This window comes from Accipiter gentilis, chromosome Z, assembly GCF_929443795.1.
Source record: "Accipiter gentilis chromosome Z, bAccGen1.1, whole genome shotgun sequence".
NCBI lineage: Eukaryota > Metazoa > Chordata > Aves > Accipitriformes > Accipitridae > Astur > Astur gentilis.
Genome location: NC_064919.1, coordinates 11,053,110 through 11,078,771, shown reverse-complemented (window position 1 = coordinate 11,078,771; position 25,662 = coordinate 11,053,110). Strand labels below are relative to the sequence as shown.

The 25,662-nt window shown below is 44.2% G+C and overlaps 1 protein-coding gene across 3 annotated transcripts; it reads right to left on the bottom strand.

The window, feature by feature from the left end:
• Positions 1-2,597: 2,597 nt before the first annotated feature.
• On the bottom strand, positions 2,598-16,471 carry PGAP4 (post-GPI attachment to proteins GalNAc transferase 4). Of its 3 annotated transcripts, none has more exons than XM_049796143.1 (2): positions 15,806-16,471; positions 2,598-6,161 (listed from the first exon to the last, which is right to left on the bottom strand). In XM_049796143.1, the coding sequence occupies exon 2, from the start codon at positions 6,032-6,034 to the stop codon at positions 4,847-4,849; it is 1,188 nt and encodes a 395-aa protein (XP_049652100.1). In that variant the 5' UTR covers positions 6,035-6,161; positions 15,806-16,471; the 3' UTR covers positions 2,598-4,846. The 3 variants fall into 3 exon arrangements, with proteins under 3 accessions (XP_049652100.1, XP_049652101.1, XP_049652102.1); XM_049796144.1 differs by having other exon boundaries at positions 15,973-16,471; XM_049796145.1 differs by lacking the exon at positions 15,806-16,471 and adding an exon at positions 8,140-8,397.
• Positions 16,472-25,662: the final 9,191 nt, after the last annotated feature.

The window sequence follows — 25,662 nt, the reverse complement described above, 5'->3', positions numbered from 1 at the left end:
GCAAACAAACACCATGTAACAAACACCATGACTTGGAATGAAAAACAGGCAACCACATATCATTACTATTATCAAACACCAAATCTCTGTAATAATTTCAATAGTGGGGACAGCAAATGAGGATACAACTTTAAATCAGGCTGCCAGTGGCAACATTTCTGAGCTGTGCAAAATAGCTGTAGCAGGACATGAAGATAAATGCAGTAATAACACTGGTCTCTGTGCCTTTCTATTGACATTGTTTTTAAAAAAGCAAGTGGGCAAACAACTGGCTGCTATAATGGGAGACACTTAACTGTTTATTACCTGTTTAACAGCACATAGTCCTCAAAACAGCACACTTTTAGGTGCTGCATGTTAACATTGGCATACCATTTGCAAAATACAAACTACAACAGATGTCTGAAGTGGACCAGTTTGCTGCAAAGACCATTGCAGATGCAGTTTCTGCACTGCTGGAGGAACACTGGACACCGTGGCAGACATTCAAAGAGAAGGTAGGCACTGAAGAATATATAGCTGGCCAGAGGCTTACTAACAGAGCAAGAAAATAGAACACTACTTATTCTTTGTCAAAAATTAAAAATCACCAGTGGTTACACAGCTGGGAATATGGCATTCATAGCTTGCCGTGCAGAACAAAGTCTTGGAAAAGGACATTGATATTGCTGACACTTAGCCTATAGATGCATGAATAAACTGGCTGATGAGGTGGATTCTCTCAAAGGATGAGTTGTGAGGACAGGTAGTTTGTGGAAATTAAGTTACTCTAGCAACAGAGACACATGCAGTGAAGAAGCACAGACCATGGAGTACCTAATTCTATATGCATTTTTGGCAGATGTATGTTTTACTGAAAATTATTCATAACCATATGCTGGGCCCTGCCATCTGCTGAATTTGGATATGATGTCTATAAAGCTGGTGTGGAAATACACAAAAAGAAACTCTTAACTTGGGGAGAGAAACTGCCACTGCCTTTGTAACGACAACTGCCTCCCACAGAAAATTACCTTTTTATTTCGTGAAAAATATAGCCTTTCTATACAAAAGTATATTACGGTTAAATTCCAGCATGGAGATTTTATCTCAGGTCCCTATTAAAATGCCTCAATAATTGATTGGAGAAGAGCCTGAGCAATGTGGTCTAATAAGACCTGCTCTGAGTGGGGAATTGGACCAGGGACCTTCAGAGGTCCTCTTCAACCTGAACTGTAGGATCCAAATTATTACATCCATGCAGATGCATGCAGATGCATGAACACAGAATTATCTTTCTTAGTCATATATAGTAAGGAAAGAGATGGATCTGCCAGTCAGGAAGTTGAACAGTGGCACACAGAAAGAAGAGACAGTAGAGTTTTAATAGAAAGGGGTTTTATCTGGTAGAAAGTTTGCTTGTAAATTTCTTTAGAAAAAAAGTAATTCACACTGCATCCAGCCAAATTGCTGTTGAAATACCCAGTCTGGCAACTCACAGCTCCTCACAGCTGAGAGGAAGGCTTTTTCTTTGTCTCTTCAAATGCAGTGCCTTCTCACTAAGACATTGACACCTACTGTAGTTAGAAAATCCTCTTGGGCCTCTATTCTAATAGAGACCTATCAATTTATGCTTTGTGTTCTGCCAGAATCATGCTTATGTTGGACATGCCTTGGAAACAAAGGTAGTTTTTGTTTAATTGAGTAACTTCCCCTGAATTTTCTTGAACAATAATGCCTTGAGTCCTGCTGTCTGGCCCATCAAGAAAGAATCCTCTTGTGCAAGCAGTAGTTGCTGCGTTGAAAAAGAGTCTCTGAACTATTGGGAATGAATCAACACCCAAGAAAACCCATATTGTTTGTTTCAAAAATAGTAAGTAAGTTTGGTTTAATGTGAGTAAAAACAGTCTTAAGGCTGCGTTTCAAGGAGTTAATGCTAGGTGTTGAAGTTACGTAGCCTGACATATGGCAACTCAGCTCCGCTGCCCTGGTAGAAATTAGAGGGAAAGGCTTGTGTGAAACCACATTTTTAGCCGGAACTGTGGAACAAAATCCAACAAGAATTAAGAATTCACAGTAACATCCCATTTTCTGTTGCAACAGTGAAGTACATTTCTCTGACTTGTCATTCTAATAAAACGTGGCACAGAAAACGGGAACAAAAATCAATCTACTTGTGAAAGTTCAGAGGCAGCAGCAGAAGGAACGCTTGCCTGAGACGCCGCATTGGCATGCTGGGCTCTAAGCAAGTACCCGAGTAACTCAGAAATAGCCCCCAGCAGGCTCAGTAAAAGAAGCACCTCTGTTGTAAAGGTGAATTGGGCACTTAAGGAAATTATTCCAAAAGGACCTGAAGAATTTATTAACCTGCTCCCTGCAAAAAGGAGTTTGCTCTCAACAGGTTTATCTGAAACTCTCTTATTGGCAGGTTCAGGTTGTAGGCCCTCTGCATATTGTTTGGTCTCCCAGTCAACTTCTCTCATCTCTTATGCTCTGAAAATTGTCTTGTAGTCTAGAAAGGATGCTTCAAATTCATGTTCTTAATTTTCAACTATGAAACTCAGTGAAATTATTGACCTCTCCTGGACTTCGGGAACAACAAATAAAGTACTACTGGGCAAACAAGAAAAATAACTTCATGACAAATGGATAAATCATTTCCCACATCAAAACATTTATTAACTGCATATAGTTAGCTGGTTTCTTTTCTAAGGTTTCTTTCTTTCTTTTCCTTCCTCCTTTTTCCTTTCCCTGTTCCATTTATTGTACCTTGCTGTGAAATTTTCTTTGCAAGAACACGTATGACTGGATCCTCATGAAAAGAACAGGGCATTGTCCAGGATTTGTATAGTATAAAGATAGAAAAAGATTGAAAAGAAAGCACACCACACTGAAAGAGTCACAGCTGAAGATGCATAAACAAACAAGTTGTATTTTCTCACACGCACAGGCACTTAGTGGAATACATATACAACGACACTCAAATCCTGCCATCTTAACCATATTATAGTAAAGCCTGAGAATAGGTTTGCCCACCTGCCACTGTGTGACCACTCTGGGATCTTTGGGATTCTCAGCAGGTGGGAATAAATTGTGGCTCTGCCTGTATTTTTTCCTGTGTCCTCTGACAGGAGAGGTGCTTTGCCTTTGGAATGACATGGAATCCACAAGCAGTTTTTACTCACATCTGATTTCCAAAGGTGTTATAAAAGTATCCCAGCTGATTCCTAAGAGAGCAAAGCACTGCTCTGTGTTGTGAAGCCATTTCTTGGCTAACTTGCATTATGCATTTGTGTTGTGTAACTGCTATCTATTGCACACTGACAGCTGGAGGTCTGCAACTTTCGTTGGTTCATCTCTCAGGAGTTTTATGTCTTTCACATCTACAACCAGACTTGTTAAGAGCTTAAGGCATAAATCACCTGGGAGAGACTGGGGGAAAGAAAATCCAAAAGTAAAGCTCTTCCTTCACCAAAACCAAAAAAACAAAAAACCCCATATGACCAAAACTCAACAGAAATAATGTACTTGGTTCATTCCAAAGCTAGGAATGTGGTTTCAAAAATAGTTCAACCAAACTCCACATGTAAGTGAATTTGATTCAAAGCCCACTAAAGTTAGGGTGGGCTTTTCATTAGACATAAACATTTTGGTGCCCGTTTTGATCCTGTATGAGATCTGTCATCTGCATGGTTTTATATTTAACTGTGCCCACAGCTGTGGTACAAAGTACCTTTCCCAAATGCCTAACAACCAGAGCACATTAAGTTAATGGGTCAGTATCAGAGTGGCCCCTTGATGTGTTGTGCTATTGTTGCTCGTTTTTATGAACAGCTGGCTTTGTTTCCTGTTGGTATTTTGTTTGCTGCCAGGAGCAGTGAATGAACCACTTAGTGCAAGCTTTGAATTACAGATCCAAAATGAAACAAGGATCCCGCACAATAGCGGCACCTGATCTAATCTTTCCTTTGCCTCTGTGCTGATAGAAAGTCAAGGTAAATTCATATTGAACATCTAAGTCCAATCAGCAACTGATAAGGCGTCTTTTAATGACCCGGATCCACTACAACTAGTGACGATACCAACCAACACAATAGTCATCCTATGTTTTTTATAAAGTCTGTAACATATCAATGAAAATGTGCATTTGTGACCTGGCTGTGTAACATCAATGGCTGTTACTCTGTTTTCCTATTCCTACCTTCAGATGTGACCTTTAACGAAGCAGTGGAGGCATTATTTTTTAAGAGTGTCTGTTCCAAGAAAAAGGAGTGGGAAGCGTGGAGTTGCAGATACAATCTGTAGGGTGAGACAGTAACAAATAGAGGCTTTGTAAAATTTGTGGGAAGGTGCATCTAAATCACTGCTGCTTTTGAAAGGTCTGCTCAAAACCACAGCTTTGAAACAGAGGTCAGAGATCAGACCTCAGTAAGGATGGGAAAACAGGGGTTTTTCCCTCACTAGCTTAAACTTGAGACATTCACTTTGTCCAACATTTCTGCTGCCTTAAGGTGAGGATTTCTGTAACCAATGTAAAGGAGAGTAGGCAGTGTAGCTGTTTATATTGGTGTGAAAGCTTCTCCCTAAGAATGACTGAGGAGAGTAGATAATCCACACCCTCAGCTGGAATCCTCCCCTCCCCTCCCACATGGTGCATGGTGATTAGTTCCAAGTATATATTAAACAGGGTCTGCATGTTCATAAGTTTATTTTTTAAGAAACTTTTTTTTTTTTTAAAGAGAGTTAATTCTTTGTCCACCTGGAGGCACAGGATGCCCAGTGTGAGCAGCTCATCATCTGAGTTTGCACAGTCTCTCCACCCAGCCGCAGCTTCTCTGGGCTTTGTGTCTGGTAAGGCATGAACAGATCACAGCAGTTTCGGGTTGTCGTTTAGCCGAAGGCTGGAATACATTCCCACGTGCCGGACCAGGTTGGGTTCCACCACGTAGGCCTTCTCCCCCTTAGTACGCAGCAGCGAGTAGAGGGCAATATCCTTAGCAAAACCCTGGCGGCAGTGCAGCCCCTTCAGGTAACCTAAGGCACGGTGGGCAGATGGAGCGGAGAAAAGCATGGCAGGCGTGCAGCACTCAGTGACCGGCACGATATTATACAGCGCGGGGGCCAGCCGCCGCAGCTCCAGCATGTAATGCCGTCCCACCAGCTCTGACAAAGCCATACTGTACAAAGCAAAGAACAAGACAATGGGCCAGCTGAGGCTGGGGCGCCCAGTTGCCCAGCAGTACACACAGTTCAGCATGGGCCCCAGAAACATACCCAGACCTAGCCACTCGAGGATTCTCATGGGTTCGGGGTTGAAGTAGCGCTGAAGCCTCTCGGGATGGTAAAGCTTGAAGTAGAGTGCGTCTCTGAGGTATGGTTTGGAGAAGCGGACCAACAAGAGGTGCTGCAAGACAGAAAATATCTCCTCCTCTGGCACAGCATCATCTTCCACTATGAGGATATATTCTGGGTTGTACGCCAACAGCGACTGCTCAAGGCAGAAGACGTAGTCCTGCTTCTCCTTCTCAAACTGGTTCACTCTGGGGTCAGGGTTCTCGCCAGCTTTGTCACGACTGACCATAGGAAAGAAGCTGCTCAGCAGCCTGACATCCTGATGGCTACTGGGGTCTGACTCCACATTGCAGAGGAGGATGCGGTGGCTCCAGCAACGTGCACCACAATTCTGGAGGAGGCGGTGGAAGTGGGAGGCCACTTGCAAGACATAGTGGAAATCATTCCGCCTCTGCACAGTGATAATGGTGACCAGCAGCAAGGGCTGGAAGGCGTCACCACCAGAGGCCTCAGAGGCATTTGGTATCTGTAGCTTCTCAAAGTAATGGAGGGCAGCCTGGCCCTCCTGCTGGTTCTGCTCCAGGAACTCCTGGCTCATGGGGTTCAGGTGCCAGCGCCGCAAATAGAAGTAAGAGTGGAGGAGCCGGTGACAAATCAAAGGTGCAAGCACACCGAATGTCACCACAGTCAGTGTGAGGAGATGGATAAAAGGACTGGACCAACGGCACCACCTCCCATAGAGCTGCCACGCTTGGTATAACATGGCTGCTGCAGAAGGAGGCCACCCCTGCTCTATTCATGCCCTCATTCATTCACTTCTGATGCATCCTCCCTGGATTGCGAGGTATCACTGGGGTAGCAGCTGCCAAACCTGCACAATTTGTCCAAGCCTGGAGAGGAAGAAAAGAGATGGTTAATGAAATAGGAACTGTCAGAGTGGGAAGACTGTGATTTGACAAAATGGAAAGCTCAGGGCTAGTCACTGAGTAAGCCAAAATAAAAGGCCCCCGAGGAGTCCTTTGTGGTGGGGCATCACAAAATTGTCATGGGAGGTTGAGGAAAGATGGGCCAAACTTAGTTTCCAGCAAAGTGCCCCTAAGTCCTTTTCAGTACATAGGAGCTCTGATCTGACTTAGCTAGATAAGACTTTGTTGTGTTTGTTACTGTGCTTCAAATGCATAACAAACTAGCAACATGGATGCAGGATCTGTGGAAATCCCTTTCTGGTAAAGGCAGAGAACTTTTAGACACCGCTATCTGGTCACAGTAACATAGTAAGACTTGGGTCACAGCCAAGAACCAAAGCCGGATCTCTTGTATCTTGGCCTAGCACATATGTGAGAGACAAACTTTTACCTCTGTGGAATGACACATGCTTCCCTTCTGTTGCTCACACAATTCCAAATGCATGCTTTTTCACTTTACTCCCCAGAGTGTGAAGCAAGGTAACAAAGATACCAATTTACTTCACCAAGGGCATGTGTACACCAAGTGTAATATGTGCGTGTGTCTCAGATGTCTCCTCCTCTCTAGACCCTGTGAAATACACAGCCACAGCAAGATTAACAGGTTGCAATTGAGCCATTGACTCATATTTGTTATTTAAAAGTTTGTAATTTAAATTATATGCCTTAATTTTAAATTTTAAATGCCTTAAAATTAATTTAAAACTAAAACATTTATATAAAAACAGTATTTTTTTGTATACACACACACACACATTTCAAGCAAACATCCACTTTCACAAAAATTAGATTTTGACGTATTTGGCTTTTCTGTTCTGCTTCTCTGGGCTGCCATGAACACGTAACAGCCTGGCTGTCAGAAGCTTACACAAAATCATGGCAATTAGGCTGTTCGGATGAATTCTCTGTGCCAGTAATTTCCCTTTTTAATCTGCTTTAATCCCTTTTTTAATCTCCTTTTTACTTTCCATTCCCTCTCCTTATGCACCAAGCTATTCACACGCACCCCCCCCCCCAGCTGACTGACTGTGCACCATTCAGTGGAGAGTTTCTCCCATTTTTAACCTTCTGCCTTCACCAAGTTCAATCATCAAATGGTGCTCCCAGACCAAAATGTTACCCTTTTTCCTTCTCTGCACTGTCGTCTGAAGCAGCCTAAGCAATGGTGTGTGGATAGAAAGAAATCAGGGCTCTGGCTTTTCTTCTCCATCTCAGAAGAATGGACCATGTAGAAGAAATGACTCAGAGGACGCTGAGCAGGGTCTAATTCTGGGACTACCTCAAAAGTGCCTTTGTTACCATAGTGACAGATTTGCTGTATTTACCATTAAGAAAACTGCTTCCTATTGCTGTATGGGAATCTGACAATCTTATATAAAAGGCCTTTTACTAAGATTAATGGAAAACATACAAGAGTTATTCCAAATGTTTGTTAGAGGCCAGGCACTTCATGCTGTGAGATCTCAAACCATCTTTGCATAGACTGCGGCATCACTGTTGTGCTATCTTATGATTCACAAAAACACAAGACTTCAAAGATTCAGTGTCATTAAATGGAGATAAATTTACACTCTGAGGCATGAGAAGCTGCAGTGTCTTCCCATATAGCTCTCTCTTTTTTTTTCCTTTCTTTCTGATTACACAACCCTGTTTCACAGACACTGCATTGTATTGCATCAGTGGACCCTGTAAGAGCCTTAAAGGTGATGGCTGCATTTCAGCCACCAGATCCAAGCCACTATGATTCAGGACATGAAGACCTGAAATCCATCAGATGCAAAGGCCTGGCATTTAAATGCATTTATTCATCCAAAATCCAGGGCGTTCCTTTTTCTCATTTTCTGCTCACCAGTCACAAACATTAAGGCAGGACACAAATGCAGAATCATACTCTACAACTCACACTGGCATACTTTTGAGCCTCCTCTTGATGCGAGCAGCATCGTTGGCACTGTCGCTGAGCCAGCTGCCAAACTTGAAAGTGAGGGCCACAGCGGGAAAAGGAGGTGAAGGAAAGCTCGAAGGTAGTTTAGTTCTGGGGGGGTAAAGAAACCTCCTCTCCATCCGCCAGCGATGCTGGATACCTGACCTACTAAACCCATGAGCCTGCAGCGAGCGCCGTGGCGCTCTGCACACGCGCTGCCGCACCAACAATCCCCACGCAAGCCGCGTGTCCCCCCCGAGAAGGGAGAAAGGGCTCTCCTCTCCTCTCCTCCCCTCCCCTCCCCTCCCCTCCCCTCTCCTCTCCTCTCCTCTCCTCTCCTCTCCTCTCCTCTCCCTCGGCCGAGACTGAGGCCCCCCGGCCCCCCGAGAAGGTCCCTCCCGTGTCCCCGCGGGTGGGCTCCCCCCCCCGCCCCGCTCCCGTGGCCCCGCCGGCTGGCAGCGCTGTGCTGGCGCTCCACCTGCTGGTGTCCGCACCGCCGGCTGCCTGGCTGCACCACCCGCTCCTCGGCGGTATCCATCATCGCCCACCCGCTCCTCAGGGGTATCCACCATCGCCCACCTGCTCCTCAGGGGTATCCATCTCCCACCCTCTCTTCAGGGGGTATCCATCATCGCCCACCCGCTCCTCAGGGGTATCCACCATCGCCCACCTGCTCCTCAGGGGTATCCATCTCCCACCCTCTCTTCAGGGGGTATCCATCATCGCCCACCCGCTCCTCAGGGGTATCCACCATCGCCCACCTGCTCCTCAGGGGTATCCATCTCCCACCCTCTCTTCAGGGGGTATCCATCATCGCCCACCCGCTCCTCAGGGGTATCCACCATCGCCCACCTGCTCCTCAGGGGTATCCATCTCCCACCCTCTCTTCAGGGGGTATCCATCATCGCCCACCCGCTCCTCAGGGGTATCCACCATCGCCCACCTGCTCCTCAGGGGTATCCATCTCCCACCCTCTCTTCAGGGGGTATCCATCATCACCCACCCTCTCCTCAGGGGGTATCCATCTCCTCACTTCACAAACGGGAGGAGCCGACTCTAAAATTAAAGCACACAGGACTGGAAGCCAGCCACGCAGGTCACCATGTGGTGTTCAGCAGCGTTTCTGACTTGCCCTGGCTTCACCTCATCAGTAACACAACTCAAGATCTTGGAGGTCTTACCCTGGTTTTGCAGCCCAGAACACCTCGAGGAAAACAAACCATCAAACCGGCACTTTTGCTTCTCTCCAAATCTTCCCCTGCTGCCTAGGCTGTTAGCACTCACATTGACTGCCACACTCTTTTATCAGTTTACTTGCAAAGAAAAAGGCTGTTTTCATTGGGTAGTGGAATAACCACAAAGGCTAAAAATGGTCAGGAGCATATTAAAGTGGGTCACATACTCTGGTTTATGGCAAGAACAGGCTGAAGGAGCTAGAGAAGAGGGGAGACACTGACCTTCTCCCCACTTTTTGGCCGTAACAGCTGGGAACCCAGGAGTTCCCAATCTAGATAGAAATTTCTTGCTTCTACAGAGGCAAAATCTGATCTTTTCTGCAGAATTTGAATCCCAAGTTTCTGGTCAGGCTATTTTCTAGTCATTAGGATGGCTCTGACTTTACAGAAGTTACTCTGTTTTCAGAAGCTGTTGGTACTGTCATGTTCACTTTTTTTCCCTTTTTAGAGGGAAAAAAAAATTATCGTTTTTTCTTCCTTAAGTATTTAAGTGGCATTTCTGACAGAAAAAAAAAGTAAGTTTGAGGAAAAAAGTAAGATTCAGAATTGGATTTTATAGTGCTTAAACAATAAACTGTAGGAATCCTGAATAGTAACTATTTTGCAATACGCTTGCAGTGGAGGCCACTTCTATGTATGCTCTGTGCAGAACTGAGCCATTGCTTAAACACATTTAGAAGCTGAGGCAATATAAAGCTATATATTCGACTTGTTTCTTTACTTAGATCCTCATGATGGAGATGCCACCCAGAAACACTGGGTTCACCTGGTTCCAAATCTATGTTCGCATCCTCATTAATACCCTAATTCTTGGCTGAATTCTAGTGTTCAGGAAAAAGTTACCTCTGCACACACTGAGGAAGAGTAGAAAAAGGAGTAACATCCTCTTTGGGTTGTGGAATACTGTCCGCTGTGCTAAGTGCTTTAAAAGAGAAAGCTGATTTTCTGTCTGCTCCAAAATCCTCTCCACAGAGGTGTTGCTGCAGGCAAGCATTCCTGGAACAAAGCTTCCTACGTGTTTCAAAGCTGCAAAATTTTAGGAGGCTCCTGGACAGCTAATGTAAGAGAGGACATCTGTCTTCTGCTGACTGCTTTGCGAGACAAGGCTGTAATTATTACTTTATGATTACAATATTAAATGATTCCTTTTTGCCTAATTACGCTTCTTTTCAGTGTCAATGGGAAAAGCCATTCCTTTCCTAACTTAAAAACAGCTGGATGAAGTCATGTGGTCGGAAGCCACAGAGTCATCTCTGTGGGAAACAAAGGTAGGCTCTCGGAAATTGTCATGGAGAGGCTAGCTGTTACAGTCCCCACCTCAGCCATAATGATGGTAGTAGTAATGGTGTTCACATAAGTTGTAGTTTTGATTTGTGCATTGATCCTATATAACAGCATCCCAAGTTCAAATGCCCCAATCTAACATCGTGCGGACAAGCTGCAACCTCAGGACCAAGCTCCTCTACTTATCAACCCTCTCTGGCAGTGACAACAGCTTTGTCTTGGCTGTGATACTGTTAGTGCACCAGCAAACAGTCCTGCTTGAATCTGAGTAAACTGGTGCAAGCTTCACAAAGTCATAGAGAGCCATATAGATCTCCTTTTGTTTCATATATGCATGATGACAGCTGACTGCTGTGTACTGATATCCTCAGCTTCCAAAACCTGAGGTCCCTACCATGAGCTGATCCCTATTACTGGACCAGATGGCCAGCTTTTCTCATCTGCAATTCGTCTTGTTTTCTGACAGCTTTTAGTAGGTCAGGTGCCAGATAGTATTTTTGCCATGTGTGCAGGCTCGCCTTGAAAACAGCAGTGTCCAGTAGAAGCCAAACATTCACAGATCTGACCATTACACTTAGATGCCAAACTGGGAGTTGGGCTCCCTAGAAAACACAAACCGTCCTGGCAAGAGCTGTGCTTCTAAAAACATTCAGCAGAACGTTAATAGCAAGAGCTCAGCAGTTGTTCTTTGATTGTATTTTACTAGCAGGTACCAAATACATCTCTTACCTCTTCTACCTCAAGCAGCGCTTAAAGCAGTTGTCATTGTATTGTTTCTAGACAATGAATGTCAAATAAGATAAGTCAGGCTGTTTCATTTAACTTTCACCTAAAGTGCTTCCTGCTATGGCAAAGACCAGGGCTGCTGCTGATGCACTTGATCTCTCAGTTCTCTTAGAACTTTACCTTTTGTTTCTTACGGTCTATGTACTAAAGGCAAAACCCTGCTACAGTCTAACAGGTTAACAGCCTGAAGCCTAAGTGAAGTGGCTAGGGAGGTGGAGACAGTTTGGCCTTGGCCCTTTGCAGGACTTTCATGCTGTAAGAGGCAGAAATCAATGGCACAGCCATCTATTTTGATCTGCTGTTCCTCAGAGCCTGTCAATGAACATACAAACTTCTGTCCAAGAAGATGGAACTTAAGCGCTATTAGAAAAGTGAAAATGCACAGATAGACCGGGAGTAACCCTGTCCAGTTAGGAAACCCCAGAAACTGCAGAATTGCATATTAAATGTAAATTTATGGATAGGCTGGCCTGCTTTCCTCGCTTAACCATAGTTAACTTTTATAGGGTGTTCATAAATCCCTAGAAATCCAGGGAGCACAGCTGAAAAGCTACTGAACTAAGAGGCAAGGTACATGGATGTGGCATCTGGAAGATACTTTCTCCATTTTCCTTGAACTAAAAAGGTAAAACTATGTCACCAGCGAAACAGGCTATGAACTGAATATATATTAATTACAGTTATTTCCCCAACTTCTGTCTTGCTTCTCATGTATATTAATATTCTTCTGCCACATAAATCTGAAGGGAGCCCATTCTCCACACCTGCCAACTTTCACCTGGCTCCCTCCCTGCTATGCAGTGTCATGGGAAAGCAATGCTTTTCCCTGTTGCCATCAAGCAGTAACGTCCATATTCAGATCAAGTGGGAGCGGAATGCAGCCTGGAGAAGAGAGTTCTGCAAGATAACAGCTTAACACAGACTTAAGGCAAGGGGTTTTGTGAGGAGCTGTCTTTTATTAGATGACACCAAAGGTTTACATGGCTTTAAAATTAGTTATGCAATCTGTACCTGTCTTAATTTACATTTTCTTTTGTGCCAGAGGTAAAAAAAAAGGATATGTTGTTACAGAATTTGGTAACGATCTGTATAAAAACTGCTTCATATTTTCACAGAGGTCTGCCTGGAGCCCTCCAAAACCTTAAATGTGGCTTTTGGTTTGAGCCTACTTGTGCTAAAGCAGAAGTATAAAATTCACATCTCTAATTGTTAAAAAAAGAAAAATGTATTAGACAAAGCTGCTGCTAATAATGCCACCAGCTATTACCTTTCGCTGTCTGCTCTTGGAATCTGAGAGCTAAATGCGCATTGACTCATCAGAGATGCTATAGATAATTCGTATTTAAACTCCTTGTGTCACAGTCTTTTGCTAAAATAAGACCAGGGCCCCTGCATGCAAGATACTGTACACAAATATAGTAAGAGGCAATTTCTACCTTAGTGGATCTTCAGCTTAAGAATATAAAAGACAGGAGGGAATCTGTTTTTCCCAGACATGTAACATATCAGCCTGGTTTTGTTGTCATGAACAACTGGCATTTTATAGTTTACCCATACGGGTAGTCCACACAGTCAAATTATCTAGAATAGCTATTGAAAAATCGGCTACTAAATGTGGTGTGCTGAAGTAATAGCGACTCTTTGCAAATTGAAGCAATCTGAACAGACCAGGAAGAAGAAATCTCGGTCTTGGAGAAGTCTGTCCCAAAGGAGCTCTTCCGGAGCAGCAGGAATAAGGTATCCCAGTGCTGCTGTTGTTGAATAGCTCCTTCTATTCAATTTCTGCATGCAATTGTGCCCTTGGGGCTTGCTAGGAAACCAGCCATTTCACAGTCTCTGAAAGAGCCATGTGCAGATGAAATTAGCTCCCCGAGTACCTGTGACTTGGGTAGGTGCGATGGGTGCAGCCACTCTGGCTGAGTGAGCAGCACTTCGATTCAGGCATCACCGACAAACCAGCCCTGCTGTGCAAACCACGAAAACTGTGCTAGGCCAGGAACGAAGGAGTCTAGGCCACGTCTTACCGGGAGCTAACAGTACCAGCCTGAGCAGGGACTAGACAGAACTACAACTGCTGCACCTGCACTCCAGCACATACACCAAAGGGGGGGGGTTGACTACGAGTCAATCACTTTATGCTATGGATATCCGCAGCCCCCCGAGCCCATTGACCTCTCCTGTATGGCTGCAGGCTGCATGGTGGTGATGTCCCCTTGAGCAGGGACACCTCTCAGGGTTACTCCTCGAGGCTGTGAGACTGGCATCCAGCATCTCTAATAAGGTAACCACATATTACATTAGGCCTGCAAGGATATTGTAGGCTAGTGACATTTACATATCCAGCTATAGCTTAAGCATTAGAAGTGTAGTAAGTAGCAGAGTGTTTGACCACCATCTAATCATCGTTCAAAACATTGCTGAAATCGTCACTTAATTATTGTTCAATTACCACTTCATTACAGCTTGATTCTCAATTATTGTTAAATAAACACTGTTTAATTATTGCTTAATCATTTTATTATTTATCATTCAATCATTAATTATAATTTGATCATCGTTTAATGACCAATAAAACCTTTCACTTAACCCCCCACAATGATGACTTCTCTTAATAATTCACCTGTAACAGTAGGGCTGGGCATGTGGGTATATGACTGGGGGAGAGGGAATAAAACAGATGTGGTGATGGCTGCTAATGCAGAAAATGTTGCAGCTTTACTGTTGTTCGTTTATGAATGTAAAGAATAAAACACAGTAATAAACAGGACACTATTTTTGTGAGCAAAGGCCTTTGACAGTAAGGCTGTTAAGTTTACAGTTGGGATAGGTCTATAAAAATGCAAACTGTACCAGGTGACAACTGGAACACTGTGATTCTAACCTCTGTTTGAAAGAAAAAAATGTTTAGTCATATTGATAAACAGCATTCCTTTTTTAAGGGACACTGTCTAGTAATGTTAAACAGTACTACTGACTTTCTCTGTGTCCGACTCACTTGTGTCCGAGGAATACACAATCTTCCTCCACTCCCCGCCCAATGTATGAAGCAGACTATTTGTCCTGCATAGAAAGGCATGGTAAATGGGATGCCCTGGTTCTGGGGGATACCGGTGATCTCTCTGAGCCCCAAGGGAAGAAAATGGAATAACTACAGTAGCTGAAAAATAGTCTGTTACATAATTAGTATCACCTTTGTCAGACAGACAAGAAAGCACATTTCATATGTGCAGCAGGGTTTCTCTCCTGTTTTTTGTGCTTGTAAATGCTTTCCGAATCTGGTGTGCCTTTATGGCAGCCCATTGGTAAACAAATAAAATTGTTTTCTCAGCAACTCTATGCGAGCAAGCCAGTTTATGGACCTGTAGCGCACATTGGCATAGTTTCATGTTTTGCTGCACCGTCAGCACTGCTGCAAATTTCCTCCATGGTCTATGATTTTCAATGTCAGTGGCTTCAGTCCTTAGGTTTCTTAGGTGCGCCTCTTTGCCTTTGGGAGAGCTGCCAGGTAGCACAAGGTGACCCTTAAAGCACTGGGATTAATAGCAGTTACCTTAGCGATGATGGTCAAAGAGGAGAGGGCGTTAGATAAGAAAAGCTGATTCCCCCCTCCACTCTCTGCCCTCCTTGCAAAAGAGCAGAGACACAGATGGTGTTTCAGTGTGCCCAGTCCTCAACTCCCTTGCCTGGACTTTTGACCCAGGAAATTCTGGCCATGCTTCTACCTCGGCCAAGGGCTCCTTTGGGTAGCACCAAGCACAGGGTGGAAGGTGGGTGGTGGTTTGGTTTTTTGGTTGTTTTTTTTTTCTTGTTTCCTTAAGAGCTGCATTCGCCTTCCCCAATGGAAGCACTGTTTCTTTAGCCCAGCCAGGCTCTGGCCACCCTCTCTCCTGCTCGTCACCACGTATAGTCACATCCTCAGAGCAAGCACAAGACACTTCCTCGTTCCCTGGACCCTTTCTACTCCCCCCCCCCCCCCCCTCGCTCGGGTGCCTCAGCTACAGCAGCAAAGCCCAGCTGGCTCCCGGAAAGCCATGCCCCTTCTCCATGCTAAGCCGTCACCGCCAACTTCGCGCCTCCCGCCGCCCAGCTCCCCCCAGGGCTCGGTGCAGCCGGCGGGACAGAACCGCCCGCCCCCCCCCCCCCCGCCCCCGCCCCGCCAGCCTCCGCTCCGCGCCGCCGGCCCAGCGCCTTCCCCGGGCGGTCCCCCGAAGCCACGTCGGCCGACGACTCGCCCCCTCTCCCCGCAGTCCCCGCCGCAGAAGCGAGAACCGACACCTCCCCCACCGTCCCCTGGGCGGGGGGGTGGGGGGTGCAGCCCGAGCCACGGAGGGGAGATTTACCCTTTCCTGCTGGGCAGCCTCGCCCCGCGCAGCGGGGGGCGTCCCGCAGCCCGCGGCAGAGCCGGGCTCCGCGCTGATGCGGCCCCTCCGCTCCCCTTCTTCTGCCGGCTCTCCCGCCCCCGGCGAGCCGGGCGGTCCATGCAGCTGCGCTCCGCTTTCCGCTCTACCTTTGCCGCTCCGCTTGTTGCTCACTTCTCTTCCGCAAATTCTTCTCCTCCCTCCCGGGCGGTGAGGGTGGGATTAAAGGCATCAAAGCCTAAACATGTGACTACGCCAGCACAGAGATTCCCGCAAGGAGAGGACGGCGAGCCGGCAAGAGTGGGAAACCAAAAACCAGAGGCGGGGGCGGGGGGGGAGGTCTGTGAAAGCAGGTGAGGAAGCCAAAGGCGAGTTGCCTGAGCCCCAGAAGGACTGCCCCGGCGCAGCCGGAGCCTCTTATCCCCGCTCGGCCGTCCCCGAATCCTCCGTCGGGAGCAGCGAAACGCCAGCCCGGGTAGCGCTGCAGAGCCCTGCGGTCCTCTACGGCTGCACGAAGCTTCCCCCAAAAGCCCTTCGCTCGCCAGGATTTCAGGCGTACCCGCGGCACGGGTCAGGTGTGTTTCTCTATTTGTCGGCTCCCACGGCCACGCCTTTGCGGCACTGCCCCGTCTTGCTCCTTCTGCAGGGCTCCCCTCCCTCCCGAGCCGGTGCCGGTTTGTCTTCTGGCCGAGCCGAGCCCTTTGCCAGCCGGCCAAATCACGGCGCGGTGCCTCGCCTCGAGGAGCGAAGGATCGATCGCTCCCCGCCTGCTCAAGTAGGGGAGTCGGCGCGTCAGTTGCCCGCAGATCGCTTTATGTGCGCGTCGACCGTGGTATGCAGAAATGCTAAGCTTTCCCAGTGGGGAGGCTCATCATCTACACCAAAATTTGTATCGGGCTGTTCAGGATCCGAAAACCACATCAAACTGACACAAGAGTGCCTCTGACCTGTTCATTTCCCCTTCCCCTTTTCTCTGTGTTCCAGTTCCCGGTTCTTCTACACACATAGAGGAACTGCCCTTAGACCATAATTACACTTAGTTATGCAAACTGTTTCTGAATTCTGTTATCTGCAATGTGCCTCAGAGAAAGTATCCTGTCTTTCCTTGTAAGAACTCCTTAGTTTTGTGCCTGCAGCTCCAGGAAAAAAATGAGTGTATATATTCAGGCTAAATTCTTTCCAGGCTCTGACCTCTCTTAATTCGAGGAAAAATCTGAAAAAACACCAACAAGAAAAAATCCATTACGCTGTTTCAGTAAAACACTATGTTCTGTCAAGCACAGCTATAATTTTGCTAGAGCCCAGTCCAGTGATCAGAAGCTTCTAGCAGGATGCATGTTTTTGTTTTTTTAATTTTAATGTGTCAATTTATATTATTCCCTCTAATAAGCATTGTGGACAAAAGAACTCAGTTACGCATGCCTGTGATCCTTACTTCTTACAACTGGCAAGAGCTATCCCCTCAGCTAAGGTTTCTTATTGTGGAGATAATGTGAACGAATGGGGGGAAAGCCAGAGGAACAGTAGTGCTCATAATAACACATTCAAGCATCACATTTGGGTTCCTATAGCGACTTGCTCCTCTAGGAAAAGGTGAGGCACACCGGAAGGTCCATAGGTTTACCTAGATGCATGTTACTCTGAAAAGAAAAAGCCAGTAGAAGAAGGCATAGTTTCTCAGGTGATTTGCTTTCCAAAGTCCTTCTCTGCCGACCGCCTCTGCCTCTTTTTCTACCAGATCTTAGTGACAGTGATTCATACTCGACCTTCCAGTTCAATGTTCTCACGCCTGCAAATACTGATGCACCAGAAACACAATAGATCCTGGAACAGAAGAGAAGCAAAAAGGTATATGAGAGTACTGGGGTTGGGAAAGAGATTATACATTCCTGGGAGGTCCATTAGCATGTTCTTCCCAGGACTGGAGTTGCAGAATTTGTGAGGGAAAAAAAAAAGATTTTTTTTTCCCCGCTTCTGTGTCAGTACGTGTGTGGGAGAGTGGCTATTGAGTGACATCAGCAGAAACACATCACATTGCACCCAGTATTACATTTCAGGTGGGGTTTCAGCCAGCAGAACAATTTGGCAGTAGTAAATTAAAAGGAATGGGCCAGAAGGCCTTTTCTTTGGCAATAAATATTTAGGTAATTGTAATTTTATGAGGAGCCTTTCTGTACAGTCTTCTCTGCTGCCCCTTCCCTCACTTGCCTGCTTTTCAGGGAACACTTGGCTTTCATCCTTAAACACTTATTTCTTTAAAACAGCTTCTGTTAGACCCAAAAGACTGAGGGAGAAAAGTCACGAGTGATTTTGGGGCAGTGGCACAGTTTAAACAACAGCCTGTCATCCCAGACTACTCATTCTTATCACAGTGCTGTCTCCTGCTGTGCGCTAGCATAAGGGAGACTGATGTGGCTGAAAAATAAAACTTTTCTTATTTCTTGGACAGATCACTTCATCTCTTCAGTTCCTCACACCAAATGACTAGGTAAGCACAGCAGGGAGGGGTCTGGAAAGCAGAGCTGAACATCTGGGGACACAATCGCTCATGCAGTAGTAACCTAACTGCAACCTGCAGCGCTCAGAAGAAATAGTTTCTTCCGAAATTATTCAGCCTGCACAGTAACAGGACAATACTTTAAAGTTACAATCAGAAAAAATCCTGTGGTGAGAATTGTATTCGAGTCATGGAGGTTCAGCCCAGCCGTTTGGATCCAAGTATTTTCTGTTGCCAAAGCAGCCTTCCCCCCTGCCATCCACTCTAACAGCTCTCATGGCACTGAGCATTTGTGCAAGGGAATGGAGCTAGTATTTTCTTTTGCTTTGCTTGAGGTCAGGTACAGCTCCTGCTTTTCATAAACATGAGTGTTAGAAGCAGGACAAGTTAGGGAGGTGATGTTTTACATGCTTGCACAATGTGGAAAGCAGCAGAGCAGAAGTTCATGGTCTTGGGGGCTGCTGAATTGAGAAGCCTGGTTTCTTACGGAGGTGTGTCATTTGTGTTCTGTACATCGCTGTCAAAACACCCTTTGCTCCTACCTCATATTCCTTGCCCCCTCCCAATTTCTTAGCTTTCCTCCCACACAGTAGTTCTACTGCTTCATGTTTTTACCAGAAGGCAGGGGCATGAGGGTCTGCACACTCTAGTTCATTTTGAGCTATGTGTACTGATTATTCAGCCAACAAATCAAACATACAGGTTCCTGTTCAGTGTGTGTTGAAGGCTTGTGCTCAGTGGGATGGAGATGTGGGTCTCTCTGCTCTACAGGAGACTGCATGAAGTATATAGCAGCAAACACGTTGGAGACTTACCTCCTTCAGCCAGTTGCAATGAAATTTGACAAGTGTGTTCAAAATTTATTAGGGACAGGGAAGAAGCTGTGAAAAGCTGGGGGAGGGGGGGGAGGTGAAAAAAAAGGAGAAAAAAGAAGGAAACAAAAAAGATTTTTTAAGCCTGGTGTCTTTAGGAAAAAATGCAAAGCAATTGCATTCTAGCAGGAAGAATGAATAGTATGTTTACCATAACATGTTGTACCAGTATGTACGTAACCTGGTCAGTTGTAAAGGTTGTGCATCTTCTACAAACACTCTGAGAAGTTCTCCAGTGCAGTAACAGTATTATTCCTTTACGTTCAGCTACCAGATGATAATAATTACCCAGTTATTCCTGTACTATTAGCTGCACAACAGGTATCTTCTCCTTGTAGGTATCTGGTGTTCACTTCAAAAGCTAACTTTTAAAAATACCTTTCTTCCTTTGCTACGTATTTATAGGAAAAAATGCACAGAGTAGATCAATAAATATTTCATGCTTATGTTCTGCTTTTTAAGAAGCAGCAGGCATTTCTGTTTGCTGTTTTGAATAGGAATACAATATTGATGATAACCAAATCACATACAGTGGCTTTCTCTTTTTTTCTTTTAGACTCGGTACTGATCACTGGGGACAAAAAGTGTTGAAAGTCCTTTGTTGGTTACTGGAGACACAGTGAGCTCACATGTCAGGTCTATTGTGTTTGTCTTTAGACAACAGTAGTGAGATGAAATACAGCTCCAAAGAGGATGAATTCATGCTGGCTTAGCTGTCTAGGGTACATCAATGTTCTCTGGAAAGGCTGAAATACTTTGATCTCCTTTTCATCCTGGTCTGCGCATTTGATTATCCACTCAGGACTAAGCACTCTTCATATGTTTCCCAGGCCTTCCCTCTGTACAGCCTCCTATATACAACTGCATTCCAGACTTTTCAGGCTTATACCAATAATTAATTCATTTTGCAGATACATTATTAAATACTGTTCCTGTAATCTCTTCTACCTAAGCTGCACATGTCTGAAGATGACAGAAACACACTTATTGTAGTCCAGTTGTTTTTATAAAGTATTGCACACATACACACACACAAAGCTTTTCTATGCTTCCTTTGCTTCTCTAAGTCAATCATTAGTAGGTCTGTTCATAGCAAAAAAATAAGAGTGTGAGCTAACATGGCAATGTGTTAAATAATGGCAGATTTTCAGAAGGGCCACAAGTGTGATTCCACTCAGAGAAATGGATGTATCTTAACCAGTTAATTGTACATGCTTCGGTGATCCAACTTCCTATCTGTCTTGCTCCAGTATTCTGACTTTTGCAGACCACAAACCGAGTATTTCAAAGAGAGGGACAAACATTTTAATTTAGAAATAGAGTCAAGTGGTTCTCCAAACTATCTGTTAAAATACATTGGCTCTCAGTTACTTGCTCTGTGTTGCAACACAGAAGAACAGTCTGGAACAGTGTACTTTTTGCAGATGCTAAAAAAAGAGAATGGGGTAAAGAGGCAAAACACAAGATTTCCAAACTGAGGGTCAGACAGGAATTATCCTGTAGGGACTGCTGGAAAGCTTTTAATTTTCCCTTGCAGAATGGAGTAAAGTTATTTTGTATGGTCACTGGGCACATTTCACTAACAAATTCTGTGCCTGTGTGAGAAGCACAGAACGTTAGTAATTTCTCTGCTCTCTTTCACTGCAAATTTTAGGTGTGCACTTCTGGAACTAAAGGTCTGCCTCTGACATGAGAGAAATGGCCAGTCTAGCTAGAAAGTTTGGGTACCACTCATACAAGGTTTTAACTACATGAAGACTCTCAGGAAAATTGTATCAAATCATGACTTTTTAAAGACTGCTTCAAACCTGCAAGGCAGCACTTGTTTGACATTTAAGAGGTTGTAATTCAGTTTAGCTGAATGGTCTTTGGAAGTGAAAGCAACAAAAGAAATTTTAACCTTTTTTTCATTCTACATAATAGTGTCTGTACAGGATGTAACACAGAGACTATAATAGTTCACTGTTAGTTCATATTTTTAATTCATTCAGATTAATTTTTTTTTTGAATATTTAAGTTTAGGCAAGTCCTGGGAGGCCAACTAGGGGTACTGGCCTTACTTGAAGAAGGACATAAAAGTCTGTGACTAGTCCGTGATCTAGAAGGATAATCTGCTATAATTACTAGTATAAAGATGCAAGTCATTTCTCTAGAGTTTATTTTGTAAATTCTCTAATTTTCACTCCTGATGAATAATGAATATTTTCAGATAAATCTCATTTTCCTTTTCTAGTCTCATAGTGCAACCAACAGACAGACCTTACCAAGATACAAAGCAGTTTCTGAAGAGCAGCTCTTTAAAATTTAAGCACATCTACCCATATGGATAGTGGGCATAGGCTCATTTTCAGGAAACTCTTCATAGCACTGTTTACAGAATCATTTGCATACAGGAACCCCCCATGCACAGACAGCAAATTAACGGGGTATGCTGCTCAGCAACAAAACCAGAAAGAAAACACTCAAGCTCCTGCTCCATTTTCTGGGCTTTTTATTTCTCATGATCATTACTGCAACTGGGCAGTGAGGCAGCAAGGCAATAGCTAGTAATCCCTGTTGAGACTTCTCAGTTTGTGTTACTCACTGATTGGAGTCTTTCATTCCTTCTTTCTTTAGATTGCCGGCCAGGATGTTCTGGGTGTCAAGAGAGTGAGCAAGAGAGTGAGAGCACACTTCTCTTCTCTATGGTCTTGACTTTTAATTGACCTGCTTCCAGTATTTACCTTTTTGTATCTCCAGGGCTGTCTGGTTCTTCAGGCACTTCCAGTGTGAGTGGTGCGGGCAAACAGTCTTTGGCTTATTACAGAAGATCGTATTTATGACTTACTAAGCTGTGCAAAAGCTACTGTTGTAACTATATAGTTATATCATATCCAAAGCTCCTATTTGGAAAAAGTACAGGGGTCCATCCTTGTTAGCCACCAACAGGAAGGGGAAGTAGATGAGGCATGTTTTACAGACCTCATTATTTCCATAAAATAAAACTACTTAATAATCTTTTGCATTCACACCTATATTCTCCATTTAGTTTATAGTATCAAGTGTTTCTCTACAAGAGGAAGACAATTAGGGAAGTAACATGACAAAAAAAAGTAAGTGAGAATTTCTGTGGAGAGCATAAAAGCCACTTAAACATTTCTATCCAAGTCAGTTCTGGTCAGACAACAATGGAATTTTATTCCTACACCAAAGCAAAATATAATTTGTATTTCCCTTTTCAGATGCGTGTCATAAGTATTCTATTATGCTGTAGAATGAACTTAGATAAGCAATAATTAACTACCTTTAGTTTAAAACAAAAGTAGTACAATTTCTTTTTACAGTAAAGCAAGAACCCACTTAGTCCAAGTGCATTGGCTACAGTGTTCGTTTTCTTCAGTCAGCTTGCCTGCCAAGAAAATTATACATCTTAAATAATATAAACAGCAATTGTTGGTTAGATCAAGGACGCTGTAGAGTGATATATATCTTTGTGATCTGATGTACACACTGCATTGGGTGCATATTATTAGGTACAGTACCCTGATGTTATTAAATACAGTTCTGCTGGTGTCCCTGATAAATGTGTACCTAGCACAGCACACTGCAGCACCACCTTTTCATTCCATTTCATGCCCACAGCAAAAAACATCAGCTGCTTCACAACATTTGTGAGAGAAAAACAAAAATTATCTTATTTTTACAGCACATCCTTAGTCACAATGAGGTAAAGACAAAGCCATGCCAAGAGGTTGGGATACTAGAACAAATTTTGAGCAAGGACTGAGGCTTCGCGCTTCTAAGGTCAGATTTAAAAATTAAATTTCTTATTGCTTATCACACTTTGGTAACATGAAAATGCCTCTTACACAAATCAGCCAATAAGGAAGGGATGTCTTCTAAAGACACTAGTGTTTCTATTTTTGCTTCAAAGCACCAATGATCAAAAATAACAGAGTAAGATAGAATCATCTTGGAGTCTGTAGCCAGTATATGAAGAAATTAAGGGGGTTAAGAAGTTCAATCTAAGCCCTTCATTCTATTTATTTATTTATTGTAGTTGTTTTTCCAAGGAAAGAGCTCCATTTGCTTTGAAGCCAAACAGCTGCACACACGTGACAGAATCTGGTACTTCTATTTGGAAGTATGTTCCACTAATGTGCATTTTCTTTTTTTTTTTTTCCTTCCCATTTTGAGACTTTGCCTCCCTTTCCTGTCAACTACATGATCTGATCTAGTAGGCTCTGAGCATATGTGTAAGCTGCCACAGGACACACTAAGGGTTGTGTTTCATACCTGCTCTTCTATGGTAACTAGCCCTGGGTTATCATGAAGTAACTGCTGTGGTTCCAGTTTATAACCTAGCAAATGGAAGGCTGACTTGGGTGCTGATACAAAAAGAGACTTTTTCCACTGAATTATTTATGGCAAGGGCTTTGCTCCATTTAATTTGGGGTCTGGTTAGCTCTTTTAGAGCAGTTGGTCTGCTGTGAGTGTTGTGGAACAGTGGTTGCCTGAAGATGGCATTTTTCTAGCTCATGATGTTAGGCTAGCTGCTTCTTGTGAGGTCCAAGCCCTCAGGTCCATTTGTCTGACCTCTTACTTTCTGTACACAACTTGCAATCCCCTTCTCCACCTGCCACTGACAGCACTAGGAGATGACTGGCCAAAGCTCTTCTGTTCCAATCTTTGGGATAAATCTGTGCTCTGCTATTTCCTCAGCAGACTCCAGGGCACATAACCTTTCTGGCAAAAGAGAGGATTTCTCTCTGCCCTCCAGAGCAGAGCCTTCTGTTAGCCATGATCTCAGAGCAAGTTTCACTAACAGGTTTTAGTGAGATCAGCTATCACACCATCTCCCATATGGCCTTTCCTCTTGGAAGCAGCACTGTTCTGCTGTATGAAATATTATTTTAGATACCATCCTGGGTGTGCCAAACTTCCAAATTTAACTACATATCTGCATGCTGCCTGTCTAGACACATATGCCTATAGTGTGTGAACAGTTCCCAACACTGTGTCTCAACATCCTGCCTTACTGAAGAGGATGCATTTCAAGCCAACATGTTGGGCTTTCATAACTAACTCTGGTATATGCTGCTACTACTACAACTTGAGGGAGAGCCAATGTTTGAGGTTTTGTAGGTCCTTTTGATTTGGAATAGAGATTAACTGGTAATGGGTGATGCTCAGTACAACACTGGTCAGAAGGCTGTGCAAGTCTTGTTTACACAAGGAGAATCAGTCAATCTGAGTGTCCTTCTGCTGTCCCAGCCTTAGCACACTAACACAACAAGCTCAAAATTGTCTCCTCTGTAGGCTGTTCCTTACACAACTTTATTTACTCAGTTCATCTCTGTGTCTTTGGTGGTTTTCTTCATATCTGTCTCCCCTCTGCTCTTGCTAAAACAAGTGCACATCCTTGCCAAGAAACTCTCTGCTTCAGTCATTCAAATTCTTAACTAGCTGTAGTTCTGAATTAAGTATGTGCTTAACTCTCTCTTAGAGCAATTGCAAGTGAAGGACTGTGGTTGAACCTGCCAGTTTGTTTCAAGAAAAAGCAACCTTATCTGTCACATTCCTAGTAGACTAAATAATTGCAAATTGCTGCAGGACGTCCTCTGCAGTTCCTCTTCACTGACGTTAGACTGTTTGGCTCTCCCAGTGTCTTCACAAAAAGTGTCTCAAGTATTCATACAAGTGTTAATACTCCCTCTCTCTCCTTAGCGCTCATATTTATGCTTGTATTTTTTCCCACATCTGCTGTATTGTCTGTGCATAACAATTCACAAGGACGTGACAGTTACTCTATAAACACCACTAAGGGAAATGGCACATTCCTTCTACTGGAGGGAAGCCAGTGCCTCAGTGCTCAGAGGAAAGGACTGTCAGAAGTGGTAATGGAGGGGAGGAGGAGGGTGACCTTTGTGTCTCGAGTTTGCTGGCTGTGTGGAAAGTTACGCAGGTGTGCTGAAGCATTTCTTTTTCAGCACTACAATCTAGCTTGCTGCAGGAACTTTCCCCTTTAAACCCCGTTTTAGGGCAGTCCCAAACACTATGCGGTATTCAGTGTATAAAACAGCATCTCAAAGATCAGTTTGCATGCTTATCTAAAGCATGGTAATTAAGACAGATCTGGATGAGAATGTACAAGAGTAGGAGGATGCTTTGGAGGCAGTGGGTTTTTCTTTCCCTGTGGAGGAAATGGCAAGGTGCGTGGAGATAAAAGACACAGACACAAAATTAAAGTTGTGACTGTCCCCATTTCAGTTACAGTTTTGCCGTGATGATGTAAAGCTAGTCGGCTAGTCTGCAGGGGATCAACACCTGAGAAAAAATATGTAGAGGTGAGAAAAACCAAGTATAAAGCAAAGGCAGGGAAAACACAAAGACCGAAAGCTATGCTGACTTGAAGATCTGATTTGGAGTGCATTCGATTCAACAAAAAAGCTCCTTTTGGTTTCAAACATTTTGGTCAAGGACTGGCTGCA